The sequence below is a fragment of the Heterocephalus glaber genome, unplaced genomic scaffold, assembly GCF_053883595.1.
Source record: "Heterocephalus glaber isolate CG9 unplaced genomic scaffold, H.glaber_assembly_v1.0 deba00001594, whole genome shotgun sequence".
NCBI classification, from domain to species: Eukaryota; Metazoa; Chordata; class Mammalia; order Rodentia; family Bathyergidae; genus Heterocephalus; species Heterocephalus glaber.
This window is the reverse complement of record NW_028258369.1, coordinates 135,498-155,686: the sequence shown is the minus strand read 5'-3', so window position 1 is coordinate 155,686 and position 20,189 is coordinate 135,498. Positions and strand designations below refer to the sequence as shown.

Here is a 20,189-nt window from a genome sequence, read left to right as displayed (position 1 = left end):
TAAATAGGTCCGATTCAGCAGGTGGAGGACATTTGTGTCCTAACAGAAGTCATGTGTAAGGCCCTGAGTACTAAAGAGATGATCATTCCCCAAGACAGGTGACAACACAAAACAGTGTTCCTATGTTCCTTTCTGTGAGGCTCCAAGCAAGGACATTGTTATATGGGAGCTGCCTGCCCTATATACAGCCCTGTTCTGAGGCTAGTGGTATGAGGTTTGTCTAGGGAGATATCCCCAGTAGTAGAAGAATGCAACTCTAAAAAAAGGGTTCCCATACCTATTTGTACTTTGCTGGGCCCCAGGAATCCCATGAAAATGTGTCAGTGTGTGGTGCCTCCTTTCACTCAGACAGTCAGTCAGTCACAGGATGCTCAAACAAACTGTCTGCTCCCGATATGCAGAAAGAGGACCTCAGGCCCCTGAAGAGTCTCCTTGCTCGTCCTTAATAAGGACAGTGCAACTATTCTCCTGTCAGAAAGGGGAGAGAGGATAGAGAGTTTCCCACCACTTGTACCCTGGAGAAAGCCACCACTGGGAGTCACATGTATGAGAATGCCACAGTTTTTGATGCCATTCCTCAATGTGGTGAGGGCCATAAGTTCAGAATGGGCTGTTCCACCAGGTGACATCTACCCTCACAGACTGTGGGGTTAGGACCGTGAGTTAGGACTGTGGGTGTCAACATATCCATGTCCAGCAAGCATTCGCCTAGCTCGCAGACCTAATGACCTCTGGCAAGGGAAATACACTGCAATGAATTATAAGTACCTATAAAGTTGTTTCAGAAAAGGAGAACTTTGCTTGGAGGCATCAAATATATGGGAGCACATTGGGAAGCAGCCCAGGTATTTGCGAGCACATGATTTTGTGCTCTATCATGTGAACAGAAAAGACTTTCACCCAGAGATGAAAAGGAACACTAAGAACAAGACCTACCCTCTCTACTGTCACCATCAGTGCTCACAGGAAGGCCTGTCAGTAGTAGCCTAGGACACAGTATTGTATGTCCACTGGGTTTTCAAAAGACAGGCTGATGCTAATCACTGCCATATGACTTCCTACAGCAGTGGTCACACAGAAAGTTCCAGAGCTGTCTTTACTAAGTCAAGGAGATATTTATGAGCTAGAGGTGCTCATGCTCTGTCATTCTTTCTCCCGCAGGTGCCTGCATCACGGGCTCTCCTGCACATCCATCATGGCTCAGAAGAAAAAGAGAAAGGTTCCTGCTCCTAAAAAGCACTACCCAGGCCGAGAGGAGACCCAGGTCCTCCAGGAAGCTCTGGCTCCTAAGAAGCACTGCCCAGTCCAAGGGAAGACCCAGGTCCTCAAAAAAGCTCTGGCTCCTGCTACCAAGAAGAAAATATTTTGTTCTTCATCTGCTCCTCCTTTGGTGGTTATCCCTTGCACAGATTCTGCTTCTCAGTCACAAAATCCTCCACAGGGCTCTCAGAGAGCAGTTTCTGCTGCCACAGCTACAGATAACTCAAACCCAAGATCAAATGAAGGAACCAAATGCAAATGTAAGAAAAAGCATCTTTCTTCTCAGGCTCCACTCCCCACCATACAGTCTCCCAGAGATGCTCTAACCAAAATGGCCAGCAGGTTGGTGAACTACATCATTGAAATGCACCAGATGGAAAACCCTATTAGGAAAAAAGATATGTTGAAGATCATCAATAAAAAGTATGAGAAACACTTCCCAAAGCTCCTAGAAAGAGCTTCTTTCAACATAGAGGTGGTATTTGGCATGGAATTAAAGGAAGTCGATGCCGCCAAACATTCTTATACCCTTGTCGACAAAATGAATCTCCCCTACAATGGGATGCTGAAGCGTGGAAGAGGATTTCCCAAGACCGGTCTCCTGATGAACCTTCTGGGAGTGATCTTCATGAAGGGCAACTCTGCCTCTGAGGAGGAGATCTGGGAATTTCTGAATAGGATGAGAATATATGCTGGAAAGAAACACTTCCTTTTCGGGGAGCCCAGGAAGCTCATCACATGTGATCTAGTGAAGCTGAAATACCTGGAATACCGCCAGGTACCCTACAGTGATCCTCCCCAGTATGAATTCCTGTGGGGCCCAAGAGCCTATGCTGAGACCAGCAAGATGAAAGTCCTGGAGTTTTGGGCCAAGATCAATGAAACGATACCTAGTGCCTTCCAGGCCAGGTATGAAGAGGCTTTGAGAGATGAAGAAGAGAGAGCTGACCCCATAGTTACACCCAGTGAGAGCACTAATGCCCCAAAGAGAAAATATTCTATTTCAGGGGTAGAATTTCTTCCCACAATTATTGAAGTTGACGAAGAAGATTCTTCACTTCTCAGTTGAAGAGAGCAGACAGTGTTCCTAGCAGCGGAGAGTGGCAGTGTCTGGAGGGAACACAGTGTAACATTGCTTTGTGTTTCTATTTCACATGGGCAGTTTGGAGATTTATCTGTATTTATTATTCAATATAGATATATATAACAATTTATATGAAGTGTTTCTATCATTAACATAATTTAAGGCTATGACAGGTTTTGGTCCCATTTGTTCTTCAGTTTAAATGCTTTCTTGTTTTGTAAAAACTGGTGAAAACGTTCATCCTTATTATTTATATGTACAAAAATCACATGAATTGGAGTAAGCATTTCTTTTAGAATGTTAAAAAAAAGCAGAAAAGTACATTGAATAGCGAATTAATAACGAGGAAATGTTTTAGATGGTTAATATTTGCGTTTTGTATTCTATTTTTTCTGAATTTCATACAAATGAAAATGAATAACTGTTTGTATATATGCCCGGCTTATTGAAAAATGAGGACTTAATTGTCAGAAATTAGATGCCTGTACTCACCAATGTATTCCCTCAGCATCAGTGGAACATCTGCTCTTAGTAGGTTCCATGCTATCTGGATAGAAATAAACAATAGAGTTGTGGTGACTGACTGTACATTTGCAGTGCGGAAGCACGGGTCGTAAGAGAAACTGTGGTACACAAGGTGAGACTGAAAGGATGAATGGAAGGGAGAGACAAGAAGGAGAAGCTGGTTTGACCTGAGAGGTATCCGGTGTAAACTGTCTGGTAAAGGGAGCATGGGGTCCAAGGCACTGTGAGTCCCTGAGTGGGAAGGAAGCTAAGTGAGGCTGCGGGCTGGGTGCTTCTGACTGTGCAGGTGGGAGCAGGGGCCAGGCGGAAGTTGGTGATCTAACTGATGCCCTGAGCCTCAGCTTCACAGTGGCTTTCACCAGAGAGTTTGACCTCACACAGAAACCAGAGAGAGTCCACACCTGAGGGCAGATCGGAAGTGTCCAGTGTCCTGTGGCAGCTCTTTCAGCCTCGGTGCATAGACTGAGGTGCTCTCCCCACATCATGTGCAGTGAGTTTCTGGGAAGGAAGGGAATTATCCTCAAGGGGTGGGGGATGCACAGAAGCCCCAGCGCTGCACACTTTACTCCCGCCTAGGGGATCCTCAGCCTGTGCCATTGAGAAGGTATTCAGTTATCTTGTGTGGACCCTGGCAAGTGCAAGTCAAATTTTATATTTTGTGTGGTTGTGAAATGAATGAAAATAGAAGTGACTTACCTGGAGCAGCAGCTGAGAGGGAAGGAAGGCTTGGATGCTTCAAAACCTTTTTCTTTTTCAAACAGGTCTCAGGATGGAGCAGAGGCTGGCCTCTGACTCTTGTTGATCCTCCTGCCTCAGGCGCTCCAGTGCTGGGATACGAGGCACGCTCCACCCAGGCAGGAACTCAAAAAGCGTTCATGAGCTCTGGGTTGGATCTGCTGAAGAAATCTCCCTCACTCTGACATTGAATGACTTATGCCATAATGGGAACAATTACTTGCTTTTCCTTGCTAAACAGCACTTGACCTGATAAGGGTTTTTTGTTGTTGTTTTTTTTTTGTCCCCAAATGTGCCATTGTGTCTGAAAGGTCCCGAATTCAAGACTAAATCCTTTTATAGCAGTTTGCAACATCAAATCATGATTAGAACCAGCACTTTATAAACATCGCAGGCATTTTATATACACTGAATCCATGCGATCATTCCTTACCAGTTAATGAAACCAACTTCACAGATGAAAAGCCTGCCCCTCAGAGCATGGTAATGGACCCAGTTAAAGTCAGCTGCTAAGTGATAGGCTGGGACAAGACCTTGATTATAAATTAGTACAAAGCCTTTGATGTCCCATGACCCCAGCCTGAAGTTCATTGCCTGTCCCTTCAGTCACTTGTCTTAACACTTCTCCCAAAAGTATCCCAGGTGATGAACAGGAGCATTCTATTTTGGAGACTGCGAATTGTGTTTGGGAAGCAACAGAATAAAGGAGACAGAGTAGGTTAAAAACATTCAGATAAGATCTTGATCTATATAGTAATTCCTGAAAAGGAATTTAGTTACTATGTATAACAAAGATATCCCTATGAAAAAGAAAGCAGTACTCTATGATGAATCTTCAGAATTATAAAACATAAGCAGAATAATAAAATCATGAAAGTGATCGAAAGGCGTGAATTAAAGAATGAAAGGCATGAAGTTCAGTGACAACATGGTTATCCATCCATACAAAGCCAGACAATTTCAAAAGATCATGGGCTTACTTTCTGCCATTCCTTTGAGAGAGAGAGAGAGAGGAAGAAACAGAAGTAGATGAGGCTAATTCTGGCTCTTAAACAGCCTGGATCCATGATGTTTCCCCTGAGAACATCTCTGTCTTGAGGGTCTCTGCCTCGTGTTATACTATCTCCACCTCATGTTACTCCTGGGAAGATTCTGCATCATTTGACATAGAGAAACCGGGGAGCTGCGTTTGGGAATGTGGAATTTCCAACCTGGCTTTTAACCAAGGAGCAGATCCGAGGGAAAAGACACATCCACGTAGGGGAGCAGCCTGCCAGGCAAACTGTCAGCCTGCAGGTTTCCTCCTTTACACTTCAGGCCTCTCAGGAATTTGTGCGTTTTCCTGATGATGTAGCACAACCTCACTTCTACTTTTGCGATGTCAGGAAGATGAAGATTTTGTTCTGAGGTGTGCAGACTCAGGCCCACAGAGGGCCACTTCTTAAGGTGTACCAGCAATAGTGGAAATACCCCAAGGAGGGCGGGACTATCAGTCCTCTCTGAGGGCAGCCCCCACTGAAACATCTGTATTGTTAGACGTGGGGGATCACCAGGAACTCTTGGACAGGGTCACCCTCATACCCCTCTCAGGAGGATCAGAGAAGTGAGGGACTTGGTCTGTGTTTGGTGGCCCAAACTCTGCAGAGAGCAGAAAGTTATGCACTGGAATGAGTCAGTTGTAGGATCCGGACTTAGGAATCTCAGCGGAAAACTCCATCCAATAGTTTCATTCTGTTTGCTGAAGTTGTCACTCATGGGAGATCACGGTCAGTGATGGCCAGGTCAAGGCACGTTCATTTCCTGCTATTGTGTCCTAGGGCAGCGTAGGCTGTTTCTGAAGTGAGATCCTCAAGTCAGGAAAGCAGGCAAGCCTCGATACTGGCAGGACTCAAAGACACTTAAGAGAGGACCAAGGGGGACAATCTAACTCTGAATGGAGTCAAAACCTACAGTCTGGCCCCTTCCCTTTGATCCATAAATTCTAGGCCAAGCAGGGAATCTGAGGAATACATAACTTTTTTTTTCTTGAATGTTCATTGGAACGATTTTACTTTCACGAGACAAATAAGCAGAAAGTACAGAGAATTCCTATAGGTATCATTTCCCACACAGACACAACCTTCCTCAGATCAATGTCCCACACCAGAGTTCTATATTACATACCACAGATGAACCTGAATTTACATGTCTTTATAACCCAAGACTACAGTTTATATCTGTGTTCATGTTTTGTGTGGTACACTAGGTGGCTTTCACACGTGCACAATGACATGTTTACCATTATAAAGTCATGCAAATTTCTTTCACTGCCCTGAAAATATTCTGCATCCCAACTCTTCATCTCTGTCTTCTCTCTAATCACTGGAAACCACTGATTTGTCTTGTAAGTTCTACAGTTTTGTCTTTCCTCTCCATGTCTTAAAGATAAGTTGCTGTGTAGACTTTAAAATTTCCTCTTTCGGTCCAGGGATTTAGCTCAGTGGTTCAGGCCCCTGCCTCGTAAGCGCAAGGTCCTAAGTTCGAGCCACAGTACTGGAAAAAAAAAATTTCCTCTTTCACTGAACACCGTGCATCTGCATTTCCCCCAACCACATTCTTCTTTGGAGAGCTCATTTACTTTTACTGCTAAATTCTATTCCACTGTCTGGATGCAGCACTGTCCATTGGTGCATTCCTGTACTCCAGGACACTTTGGAGGCTGCTCAGCTTGGGCAATTACGAGTAAAGGTGCTCTAAACTTGTGTGTGCAGGTTTTAGTGTGATCGAGGTATTCAGCCCCATTGCATAAAATACCAAAGAAGTCAATTGCTGAAACGCACGATAAAATATGTGTAGTTTTATAATAAATGTTCAAGCTGAATTCTAATATTTATCATAGTTTCTCAATCAGCAATTTATGAAAAGTATTCTATCACAGTGGCCAGATACCTGGATCACTTGGGACCTGGATTAGTTATGTGGACTTTTTCCTCATAGCAACTGTCAATGACCATAGTCTTAATGCTTCAGATTAGGTAGAAGGCTATGTTGCATCCTTATGAGAATGCCCACAATATCCAAGGTGGGACACAGTGAATTACGGGTGCTCAACCATGTCGAGTGAAAGGAAGAGTCTCTCTGGTCCTACTCTCTTGCATGTAGGGAATGCTCCCAGAGCACACCTTCTGGGGCATCCTCAGGGAGCCATAGAAAGTCTGAAACCACAAACAGCATTTCCTGTTGTAAATGTGGATTACGGCCATTCAGATAGGTGTATAAGTGGGTATCATATTGTTGGTTTGGGTTGAAATTCTTTTATGACTTAAAAATTTGCACAGCTTCTCATGTGCTTATTTACCATGTGGATATACTCTCTGGTGAGGAGTCTCTCAGTTCTTTTCAAATTGATTAAATGTGTTGTTCATTTCAGAATGTTGAGGACTTATTCTGTACATTACCAACATAGCACTGGGTAAGACGTGCATATGGAAAATAGGTTCTCCTACTCTGTGGGGCACCTACTCATTCACTTCATGATAGCCTTTCCAAAGGAAAAGTTTTACATCATTAAAAAATGAACTTGTCAGTTACCCATTTTGTGGATGTCCATCACATCATCCACCATGTCCAGAAGAGATGAGCTCTTCAGTTGGCAGGTTGTTATGACTCAGTTGGAGGGAGAGATTAAAACCCTGAATGGGGGCCAGAAGAGGACCCTGACTAAGGATCTAGGAAAGGAGGAACCCCTGGAAAGACTCTGCTGAGGTACCAGCGCTGTGTGCACCCTGGCAGATCCACTTGACTAAGGGCCACTTGTACTTGCCAGGGTCCCACAGAGTATCAAAGTGTCAGTCCCAAAGCAGCAATCCAGGATGTCAGGGCCCTGCCAAGGGTCCCCATGACATTCCTGAAGGAAAACATACAGCAGCTCCTCCACTCCAGAACAGAGTGAGCCCCAGAGAAATCTGTACTCTCAACCCATTAAGTAGCATACAGGGTGGGCAGGCTGCTCCTGAGATGCTCTACAACCTCCTCTACTTGGTGGCAAGGCAACAAATTGAACCAGAACAAGAACCCAAAGGTTTTACAGGGTAAGGTCCTCAAGGAAACCTGCAGAGGCAGCATCCTAAAAGGCAAAGAGGAATGTCCCTGGTGTAGGTGCTCACACACAGGTGCCTGTATCACCTGCACCCATGCCCAAACTACTGCCTGCTCTTCCTGGCTTCATTCATCACTCTTGAAGTCAGAAGAGTAAGCTCTGTGCTCCCGCGAAAGCCTCCAGGCTGGCCCTGAGACCTAGAGTGCCAAAGGTGCTCCACATTTTGTACCAGACAAATGAGATTCCCACCTATTTTACTCAGGGGTTTTCACCGGATTCCCCAAGAGCACACCTGTTGTTGCCATTTTTTAGTAGCTTCATAGGTCCCACCCACCACTGTTCCTGCAGGTGTTTCATGCGCAGGACCTGTGAAGGTTCCAATGGCCAAGGAAAGGAAATCTGTGAGTTTTTCTGAGGCCACACCCTCCACTGAGAGCTTATGCAAAGGTCTTCTATCTAGGAAGGCAACAATGACGTCCAAATATGAGATGGAACAGCCCATTAAAAAGTTCCAAATGATGAAAGTTGTCAACAGAAAGTGTGTGGAGCACTGCGAGAGGTTCATTTGTGTTGTTACAGGAAACTATCTCAGCCTGGATGCCTCCTAATGAAAGGAGGTTTATTTACCTCATGATTTTGGTGGCTGCAAGGCCCAAGCACTGTGTTGCCAGTATCCTGGCAAGAGCACTTGGACTCTGTCACGATGTGTCAGAGAAATGAAAAGTGCATCGGTCACATGCTCAAGTGAGCAAAAGCATTCAGTGCCTCATTTTTACCAGCCTAACCCCAAAAGAGATAACTTTTCATGAGACCAGCATTTTTCCCTCTGTAAGGCTGGACTCCCGGGACCTAGATACCTTGTGCTTGACCCTCCTTCCCGAGGGTTCCACCACCTGACTCCCGCCACAGCTGGTAGCATTCTTGGTTTCACCTACTCAATTTATGCTTTTCTTCTAGTTTTTATAAATGAAATTTGCATCTCTGGATTCAACCTGGTTATTGAAGGAGAGAAGTTTTCCAAGGCCATTGTCACTATCCCCAGTGACATTCCATTCTGTAGAGATTTTGGAAGATGTCAGTGACAAATACCTGGGAAAGAGGTTCAGCCAATGTGATCCTACTTTCATAGCCAGGTGGCATTCTTCTCTCCTGTCCTATATCTCCCACTAGTCCTTCCGAAGTTTGAGTCATATTATCAGGTAGAGTTAAGCAAAATACTCAAACTTTTAATTAGTTTAGGGCCAAAGTGCAGCTGGTAGGAACACAAGTGTAGGACATATTTATGTAGCTGTAGTGTATCGGGAGTTTGTGGATACCAATTTTTTTTCTTGGTTACCTATACCTTTTATTTTAATCAAAATTATATTTAGCTTCAAATGGAAGTTTGTCTAGGGCACAAACAACACTTTTTTTGGAGGATGGCAGATTGAAGAGTTAGACTTTTGATATTATGTTAATGAATTTGAAAATACTTGATTTTTTGTGATCCAGAACAAGATCCCATGACATCCGAATGTGGATTTTTAATAAATTAAATCACCCCACCACCACCAAAGAAAAACACTGTTGACGTCTTGAAGTAGGGAAGAATAAACAGGGTGTTACAGTCTTGATTAAATTATTCCTTTTAATCTTTCTTTGTAAATCTGAAATCCATGTACCAAAATTGGCTTAGCTTTCTTTTGAGGAATGTAGTTGAAATAAAATTGTAATATATTTGACACCTTGTTCACTTTCAAAATATTTAAATATTTATTCCCACATACTTATGCAGGAGCTGTTTTTTGGAATGCTCCTGGGTGGTAGTGTAGAAGATAAAAACATGGACCTAACTTAGGTCCAAAGCATTTCAGAGTTTATATAGTAGTCATCTCATAGAGAAGGAGATGAGGTACTTTCTCAGATTGAAAGACAAACAATTAGGGGGAGAAGGGAGGGATTCGAGATGAGCAGTCTTGTATACATCCTGAGGCAAAATAATGAGAAATTGGCCAACTGACCATCTTTCATGGAGGTAAAATGAAAGTAACTGCAAGGTGGCTAAATGAGACAGTAGGAGAAGCCTCTAGCTGAGCAGAGGCTGGGCATAATGGTGGCGAGTCTCAGAATCGAGCTGCCCTGTCTGGCATGTATACCAACCTGTAACTGGAACTGTAGAACTGCAGGTCAGCCAGAGGGAATCTCCACCTAGTGCAGGGATGAAAAGGGTCCTGTGCTCATGATCCCACTGCTGGTGAAAAGAGTTTAAAAAATAGGTGTATTTAGTGTCTGGGGAGTTTCTAAAAATAAAAGATGACAATTTAGCTCAGTGGTTTCACCGCCTGCTGTGCAAGCACAAGGACCTGAGTTCGATCGCCGGTACCAAAAAAAAAAAAAAAAAGATGACGATACCTTTTTCTTTCTTTTCAATTTTTTAGTAATACATGCTTGCAGTACCTGAATTTTGTAATCCTCTAGAGTAGTAGCTACATAATACAGCTTGTTTCTTTTTGTAATCTCCTTCCCCTTCCGTAACTCTTCCATCTCTCCTCCTGTAATTTGCTATTCCCCCTTTCCATTCTTATTGATATCCAGTGGATGTAAACATTAAATGCCACCACATAGGTGATATCTCTTTTGAAGTTGGAAAACTCAAAACATACTGGACTGGTAACATTTGCCATGGGTTGAGGAGCGCATTCCATTAAGAGAAAATATAAATTCATGTGTTTGCTTGTGTGTGTGTGTGTTTGTGTGTGTGTGTGTGCATGTGTGTGCATGCCTGTGTGTGTGTGTGTTTCTGTGTGTTACTCTTGGAAAGTCTAAGGAAGGTTTGTGTTTCGAGTAGTGGTAAAACTAAGAAAGACATGAATGGTTTGGGAAAAACATCAGAGTTGTTTGTCAAAGCAAATTCTAATAGTTGAGTTGCATTCAGCTGAGAAAGGTAACCATATATGAAACTATCATTTTAGAGATTCTAAGGAGGCTTTTGGGCCAACTTCTTCCACATTCTAGAATGTGGCACACTCTCTGTTATCTCCTCAATTAAAAAACAAATTTAGCAGAGCTAATGGTACCATCCACAGTTGAAATAACTGTGGAAATAATAGGCAATATTTAAAGCCTCAGAACACTCCCTACATTGAGGACCCAGTTGCTTTATACAAACTAACCCCAGTCTTCCAGGCTTATAAGACACTTCTAATAAACTGATTTTCACAGACAATCTGAGGCTCATAGAGTTCCACAACTGGAAGGGACAGCTCTGGAACTAGAATTCTGCTCAGCATTACACTAGAATTTACACTCTGCCATTCACCCCAGATTGAGGATTACCATGCTTTGCTTATTGCACTTTTCTACTACTCCAAAATGTCCCTGAGATTACATGAAGAAGGTCACTGTGCTCCAAACACTGGGTGCGAATACACAAGCTAAAAGTGAATATTAAAATACTTAGGAGTTGTGGACATAGGAGCGAAGAGATAATCCTCTGAGAAAATGTGACATATGCAAAGCGAGATACACTCAAAGGATCCAGGTTCAGAAAATCATCTGATAGTATTCTTTACCGGAAAAATTTTTTTAGAACTATTCTGTTGCTCTGATTGGCAAAGAGAGAGTAGATCAATGTGTTGTTACACCGACAAAGCATTATCTAAACTACCATTGCACTCTTGTCTTTTTAAATAGGAAAAGAAAAGGAGAATTTCACTGAAAGTGCAAGTACAGACAAACTTGAACCAAAAACTCAGCTGATATAAGGGAAACATCTTGGTTTAGAAGATCAGAGTGAAGCAAAATATCAAACCAGTAACATACACCTTTTATGAAAAGATATCATATTACTACAAATACGAACTGGCAGAATATTGATTGTGAAGAGAACCACAATCATATTTTAATATACTAACATAAGTTTCTCTCCCTTTTCATTGACCTTTCTTTTCTCTTTCAACAGTATACTTAGAGCAGCTTTTAAAAAATGTTTGAAAACTTTTGAGTCAAACAGTCACATACAAAAGCTAACTGGCAAGAAATGTAAACATAAATATCCATATATATTATTTACATATATATGACAATAAAGGGAAAAGGAATTATGCCCTCTGAAAACAATATTGTATGCTTTCATTAGTTTTTTCAACTCAGTAATTATAATCATTCTGTTACTGAGGAGATGTTTGGTCTTAACTCTGTGTCATAAAATATAAGAATGTATTTAACTTTCCGTCGTCTCTACTCCTGCTAACTAAATTGGGATCAAAATGATGGATTTATCAATTGGGCTTCCTGGTTTCTGTTGCAGTTTTTCAACACTAAGTCACACCCGTGACCGGGATCTCCTCCCTTCAGGATTTTCAGGTAGGAAACTGGTTAATTTTATGCATGGATGTGGAGTTTCCCTGAAGTCCTTAATGCACAGTGAGAAGTCGGCGTGAAGGTGCCAATGAATGACTGCAGAGCCACCCAGCCCAAATATGGGAGTCATCCATAGCCTTAGGGAGGGTGACTACCCTGCAGTAGGAGGATGAGTATCAAGTTCTCCTATATGTGAGTGTGAGAAGCACAAATTCGGAATGATAAAAGGTCCAGCCAGTACTTGGGGTTATAGTATCTAGTCCTGTCTGCTTATTTTTATAGGTGTGGTGCTGAAAAGTCTGTGGTTATAGGATGGTCCCCTTGATTTCAAATGTAGAATTCTTAGGGAGTGAAGAGCTCGATTTCGGAAGAGCAGGTTTGAATAAAGAAGGATGCAGAGGTACAAGGCTGGTCATCTATCCACGTGAGCACCTGAATGGGGACTAAGAAGGGCATATACTGTGAAGAGACGCCTACAAGGGAGACCCTAGATGCTACGCTAGGAAGCCTCAGGCATAGCTGTCAGTCTGATTTCTAAGCGGACAATATCATGGAAGTGACAGAATCAATCTACTGGGGAAAGCATCAGTTTTGCAGAAGGAAGAAACCTAGAAACTAAGAGGGATCAACATTTGCGGTTCTACGTGTTATCAGGGGTCTTCCAACATCAGACAGGTCCTCACAGAAGAGATCTCCACTTGGAGGCACCAATCAGAGCCATCAGGCTTGAGGGTCCTCTGTCTTCCCAGAAGACCTCAGAAGGCAGATCAGCACTCATCACTTAGGGTTCACTAGAGGAACAGATGTAACATGAAAATATAGGTATACAAAGGATATACTAAGTAGACTTACAACGGGCTCCCGAGGAATCAAAAGTGGAAGAAGACAAAATGGCCTCTGTGCCCTGGAGAATGAGAGGATCCAGAAAGAGTCCTAAGGCCCAGAGCTCACTGCAGAGTCTGGTACAAGTCTGTGCTGGGAAGGTCGATGGGTCTGCTTTGGGAGGCTGAAGAGCCTGCAATGGAAGCCAGAAGGAACTGAGATGGATGTTCAAAGGCAATGGCAAGGGCCAGAGCTCCTCTGAGGAAGAAAAACAGACTTTCTTCTTCTTTTCTTTCTTATTCCTTCCAGGCTACAAGCTTATTTGATGGTGCCAGCCACATCCGGGATGGGTCTTCCCTCCTCAGTTGATAGCCTACATGTCCGTCATCCAGACACACTCAGAGCTTTACTGACCTGCCAGGCAATTCCTACTCAAGTCAAGTTGGTATATCGCAAGCGATGAGCACAAACCACCCCGTCAACCAGACAATCGGAAACATCTTAAACCATACTTAAACTTCACATCCATAGCAAGTTCATAATTGCTCCTGGTACTGTACAGCTATCCTGGGTACAAACAGAAATGCATGAATTCCCTCCTCAGCATAGAAGTTCAAGCTTTTCTTGGAGGATGCTTACTCTTCTCTGACCATTCCATAAATTAAACTGTATAATATAGATTTAGCAATATTTAGGGATCGATAGTATGTCTATCATCCTTACGTTAAAAAGAAAGAAAAAAAAAGATACTGGTTTAACATGTATGTATATGTGCACAAGCATAGTGAATAAACAGGAGAGAAATACAATAAAAACAATAATTCCTGTTTCTGAAATTGGTCACATGGTCACAGCTGGTATTAATTACCACCTTCTACTACCCATTATGCACTGTATTCCACTGGCCTTCACCAAGCATCTTAGCGGGTCTTGGTTCTTTACCTGGAAGGGTGACCTATACACCTTTATTCCTGAAAGTCATTTGTCATCCTGCCTGGATTGGGTTGTTCTAGTGTTTCACTAACCATAATAACCGAGCATGGTAATGGTAGGAGGTACCTGCAGGGATCTCCTGCGCTCCAAATATATACTTCCTGCCCTCTGTTGTGGTGTGATAATTTGTGTTCCCCTTGGTAGTCTGTATCGATCAACCCTGCCAACACTGTGTGTCCCGTTTCAGCTTGTTTACTCAGAGACGCGGGGAACCCAAAATGACCAGAGGAAAGTCTTAGCTTCCAGCTCAATGGAATCGTTGTGGTGGTCCTTGGTAAAAGCCTTCCCCGATTTGAAACTAAGATGTCTTGGAGAGCAGGGCATAAGGCCTCAGGAACAGAGACAAAAAATTTTGCTAGTGGGTCAGTAAGGGTAATGGTGTGTGATGCCATTTCCACTTGTACCCCTTGATTCTTGGACCCATGAATACTGGCTATGACAGAAACAGTACCACAGAGTGGATGTGGATGCTGATTCAAAGCATACACAACCTCCTGGAAAACCGTGGCCTAACCCTGCAAGGTATTACTACCTAGCTGCCACTGTAATTGCATCTTCCAAAGGCCATTCCACATTTATAACAATTTAGCCCCTTTTGCTGGTGACGAACGTGGTAAGACCAGTGGATTCCATGAATGTGACTCCACTGCCTCACTTTTGGGCTTTGAAATGACTTCCTTTGTCAAAAGCAATGTTATGTGGAATACCACGAGAGTGGATGAGGTGTTCTCTGGTTCTAGAGCCATGAGGCTTCTCCTTGGAGCCACAACTGCCACCGGAGTGTGGGGTAGGGTTCTACTTAGTCTTGTGGTGCTGGCATCCCAAAATGGTGGTTGCAGGTACTCTGATGTGTGAAATTTAAAGATGACAGTTTTGGAAAGGCATTACTTAGCAGAATGTCTGCCCATTGAAGAAAAAGCCCCACCCTTTCCATCCTGGAAGTGGTCTAACATACTCACCTTGCCACCAGGTCACAGGCTGATCACACTGAGGAGTGGTGCCATACTGGGGACTCAGTGTTGGACTCTGGTGCTGGCATATTGGGCATTCAACAGTGGCTGCAGCCAGGTCAGTCTTGTTGAGGGGAAGACCCTGTTGCTGAGCCCATGCATAGCCTGCATCCCTGCCACCATGGCCAGCTTTTTCACGAGCCCTTTGGGCAATGACAGGAGTGGCTGAGGAAAAAGTTCGACTGCCATCCACAGGATGGGTCATTCTACCCACTTGTTCATTAAAGTCCTCTTCTGCTGAGGTAACCTTTTGGTGACCATTAACGTGGGACACAAATAATCTGTACATCTTTTGCCCATATGGAGAGGTCTATCCACATGTCTCTTCCCACCACCAATTTTCAGTCATGTTCCTTCCAAATCCCTGAATACCTGGCCAAACCACTGGCTACAGCCCATGAATCAGTATATAAGAGCATCGGCTGGCCATTCTTTCTTCTAAGCACAATGTGTGACCAGGTCCACTGCCCTAACTTGAGTCCATTGCGAAGAGTTTCCTTCACCACTGTCCTTCAAAGATGTCCTGGACAGGTGCTGTAGTGCTGCAGCTGTCCACATTTGGTGATGCCTGCACAACATGTAGAACTATGTGTAAACCAGGCCCTAGTCCTCTCTTCCTCTGTCAACTGATCATAGGATTGATACACCCCATAATACCATAGGCACACGCTGGGGCAAAGAAGGCAGTGCAGCAGGAGTAGGAACCATGGCCATTTGGGCAAGTTCTTCATGTAACTTACTTGCATCTCCCAGACCAGCTCGGGACCCTTCATGTATAGAACACATCCACTTAATGATGGAGTATTTCAGTGGAGATCTAACTTTTTGACGTGATGGGTCAGATACCACGTAGTTCGTGGCAGCACAGGCCACATGGTAACTTTGTGTCACGTAGTCAAGTCTTCACTTTACACTATGACCCAGTAGCAGCCCAGGAGCATTTTTCAAAGGTTGAGTAGTTATCTGCAGATGATGGCAGTGGCTTGTTCCAGAACCCTTATTGCCTCCGCTATGGTTCATGTATAGGGCCTCCAGAGACTCCAAGCACCATTGTCCTCTGCCTCTGATGCCTCAAACATCTTTTGATCTTCTTGATCATATGGCCTCCCTGAAAGAGAAGAGTGCACAGATTCCTGGACTTATTCCAGAGCCCTCTCTTCTTCTGGACCTCGTTGCAAAGTAGCAGCTTTTCAAAGCTCCTGGTAAATTGGCTGGTGTAACTTGTTGAAGTATGTAATGTGTTGCCTCCAAAATCCAGATTGGCCCACTTATTGTTTTGTCTTTTTTGGTGCTAGGCAGAACCAGACGCAACAACCTATCCTTCACCATAGAAGAGATATCTCTGCATGCCCTTACATCACTGGACTCCTACAAATTTCACTAAGATAGAAGGACCCTGAATTTTAGCTGGATTTATTTCCCATCCTCTGTGACTATAATTGCTTTACTAACATGTACAGAGTGGTTGCTACCTCCCATCATTTGATCCATTCAGCATGAAGCTATCAATGTAATGTACCAATATGACACCTTGTGGAAGAGAAAGATGATGACGATCCCTGTGAATGAAGTTGGGAAACAGGGCTGGAGAGATAATATACCCCTAAGGTAGGACAGAAAGGCATATTGCTGGGCTTGCCAGCTGAAAGCAAATTTCTTCTGGTAGGCTTTAAGGTAAGGTGTGGAGAAAAGGGCATTTTCCAAGTCAATAGCTTTGTACCAGGTACCAGGAGATGTGTTAATCTGCTCAAGCAAGGAAACTACATCTGGTATACCAGTTGCAAGTAGAATTACCACCTGATCAATCTTATGGTCATCCACCATCATTCTCTAATGCCTGTGTGACTACTGCATGGACTAAATAGGAGAATTAAATGAGAATATGGTGAGAACCACCATCTCTGCATCTTTCATGGCTGATGGTGACACTGATCTCTGCAGTCCCTCCAAGGATGCAATATTGTTTGTGATTTACTGTTTTCCCAGATAGAGGCCAATTTAATGACTTCCATTTGGCCTTTTCATGATAATATCCCTCACATCACAGGGTAGGGAGCCAATGTTAGCAATCTGTTAAGTACTAAGTATATCTATCCAAATTATGCATTCTGGAATTATGCATTGGGGAAATGATTGCTGGATACATTCTGGGACCCACTAGAACCACTGTTAGTCCAATATTGGCTAAAGCTCCATCGATCATATGACCTCCAAAGGGGGTCTCCCACTCTTATTGGAGAGCCACAATGATGTTTTTAATGTCTTGCAATCAGTATTACTTCAGAACCAGTATCCAGTCATCCCTAAAATGTCTAATCATTTCCGTGTGCAGTTACCATGGAAAGACCTTAGATTCTGTTGGAGAAGGATGGGAGAAAGATTGACAGTCTAACCTCTTTGCAGTGACTAAAGATTCTTCCTTAAAGGGACCTGGACTCATCCTCATTCGAGTTCCGGTCTGTAAATTGGCTCAAACCTGGGAACTGGTTGAAGGACTACTATTCTCTGTTGCTAATATTTGAGGGAGATTTTTCTTTGTTTGCCCTAAAATTTTTCTACTTATATAAATCCAGTAAAAATTCAGTCAAGTTCCAATCTATTTCATTTTTTAGAATAGCATGACTAAATAAGTAGCCAACATCATATGTGTACACGTGTTAGACCGTTCCCATCACTACTTTGCTTCTGCTCTCTATTAAGGTAAGTATGTGCACCTTGTTGTTGTTGGTTCTGTGTTGCCACTTGACCCGTGCCCCTCTGGGATCCAATTAAACTCACTGCCTTTAAACTTCTCAATTGAGGAACTATGTTCCCCACCAAAAGATTTGGCATACAGAGAAGAACAATAGGAGGGCTTTTCAAGGGTGCTGGTGACCTGTCCACACTCTATGAGCCTTGGACTCCACTTGTATGAGATCATTTTGGCATGATCTATTTGGTAGAACTGGTGGAAAGTGTGTAATAAACAGAATGTACTTGGTACAATGTTATGGTTTATATCTAGATTTCCTCCCAAAGCATTACATGCTCTTAGATGGGGCTTTTCAGAGGTGATTGTATCACGGGTGTGTAGTACTGGACTAAGTCCACCGATGGGTTTATAGGTGACTGTAATGTTGGGAGGTGAAGCCTGGTGGGAAGAGGTGTGTCACTGTGGGCTTGGCCTGGAAGATTATATATCCCTCCTCCTCTCTTAATCCTCTCTGCTTACTGCCTAGCATATCATGAGCTCTTTCTCCTCTGCAATGCCCACTTGCCATGCTTTCCTCAGCCAGCTGACTATAGACTGAAACCTCTACAGACTATGAGTCCCCAAAAAACCTTTCCTCTTTTATGTTTTGGGTGTTGGGTATTGTTTCTCAGCAATGGGAACAGTTACTAAAACACACAGATATGGCATGTATAGGAGCCATCATTTTACCCTTGTGGTACATTTTTCTACCAATGATTTCATCCCCATTAAACTGATTTAAAGAAGACAAGGAGAGTTTAACCTGACAATTATTCTCTAAGCTTTCTAGAGCTGATATTGAAAGACAGGTCATGAAGATAGTTGTCTACTGCATTGAAGGTTTCGTGGCTATCTTAGTCTCCACCTTCATTCCATGGGTTGAATTCTGGCAGAATATTTGGCTCCCCTCCTTTCAACCTGAGGATATCTCCTTCTAGTGAGACACCTTAGTACCTGTGATCTAACAGCAGAAAGTGAGTGTGGACTTTTCTGGCTATGCACCTGTCAGTAATATAACAACCCTGAATCTTGTAGAAAATAGAATGAGGCTTTATGATGTGTGGTTCCACTCAGAGTCACAGCACAGTGTTCCAAATCTAGCCCCAAGGTAGCCCCAACATTCTTCCTCCTATTATTTTCTTCCTTCTATGGTAATATCATCATCTTTCCTTCCCTATGAACCCTGTATGGAAAATGATAGACATCTTTGTCTAAAATTTTTGAGTAGTGTCTCTGAAGACTGGCATTAGAGAAAATTCTGAATGACTTTCACTGACATGGGGTATGTGGCCCATGTTCTTCAGTGTCTTGTAGGTGACTCTTGGAAATCTTCTCTAAAGTGACGGAAGCCTATATCCTCATTCTAAAGTTCCAAATTCCCTTTTATCCACAAAGATGAGATGAAAACTGCCTCATGCGAACACAACTATGACCTCTGGATTGGCCCATGCTAGTATGAGGAATGTGTGCTGCCACTACTTTTATAGGGATTGTGTTCATTCTTTATCAATCGCACCTTGACTCCTTGAATGACCTGGAAATCTTTCTTCTTCAGACCTAAAGCTGCCCATTTTCCCAAGTTTCCTCACTCCTCCAGATGAACTAGAAGGAAGTGAACACGACTGATGATGTCACCATGTCCAGATCCTCATTTCAGGTTTATTACCTTTATTCCTCTCGGTGGTGGGAATTTCCTTCACTTCGGTCCTGTGTCTGGGAATGTTGTGTCTGAAGGAAAACTTGACTGGTTTCCCTGTCATATTCTGGATTTTGGTCTCCCCAATCCTTGTATAGTGGTGCTGAGTTTCAAAGATTTTATCCCAACTCCCTGTGGGACTAAGAACACTTGGAAGATACATATGAGTGCATCACATAGACCTGTTTCCCATCTGCAGACATTGCAGAGAACAAGAGCCTTCCATAGAAGTGATATGAGCTGGGGAAGCCTCAGGCAGTGACAGAGGACCCAGGATATATGGGTGGTCAGAGAACAAACAGGGTTGTATATTCCTTGCCTTTATTATTCAGACTGAGATTGTTAAAAACTTTCTGTGTTCATTTACTTTCTACAGAGTGATGGTAGTTCAGGGCAATTTATTTTACAGTCTTTGTGATCAAAACCAGGGCCTCAGGCAAACATGGCATGTGCTGTATCACTGAGATATACCAGGCATAGTGCAACAGGGTGAATATGGAAGCTTCTGCTATTTTTCAGTGATATAACATTACACATGTAAATATTCCTACTGTTATTCAATATTGTCTGTTTTTCCTCATTATGTAAATCTCTCAATTATTTTGTTATTAGTGTTGCTCCAGCTATTTATTCCAATTTAGTACTTAGGACAGGAAGTTATTCTTTTTATTGACTGAGACAAAATATGGAGCACTGGGAATAAAACTAAAAGGAGACGCAGAGAATATGTCTCAGTATAAGAGGAGTAGAACAAGTGGGTGTAGACAAAGTGACTAGTCACAACATTTTCACTTGTTAGCCCTGTGAACTTGGGCATACTAGAAAATCCTGAAGTCCTTCTGCTCTGTAATGAGAAGTGAGATTAATAAGCCCTAGCTTGAAGGCATGGAAGAAGATATGTGTTATAAGCCAAA

At 43.0% G+C, this 20,189-nt stretch overlaps 1 protein-coding gene across 1 annotated transcript; it reads left to right on the top strand.

The window, feature by feature from the left end:
• Positions 1 to 1,168: 1,168 nt before the first annotated feature.
• LOC147823237 (melanoma-associated antigen B3-like) lies at positions 1,169 to 2,517 on the top strand. The gene has a single exon (XM_087193776.1). It carries the CDS (start codon positions 1,196 to 1,198, stop codon positions 2,327 to 2,329), a length of 1,134 nt encoding a protein of 377 aa, XP_087049902.1. The 5' UTR covers positions 1,169 to 1,195; the 3' UTR covers positions 2,330 to 2,517.
• The last annotated feature ends 17,672 nt before the right edge of the window (positions 2,518 to 20,189 follow it).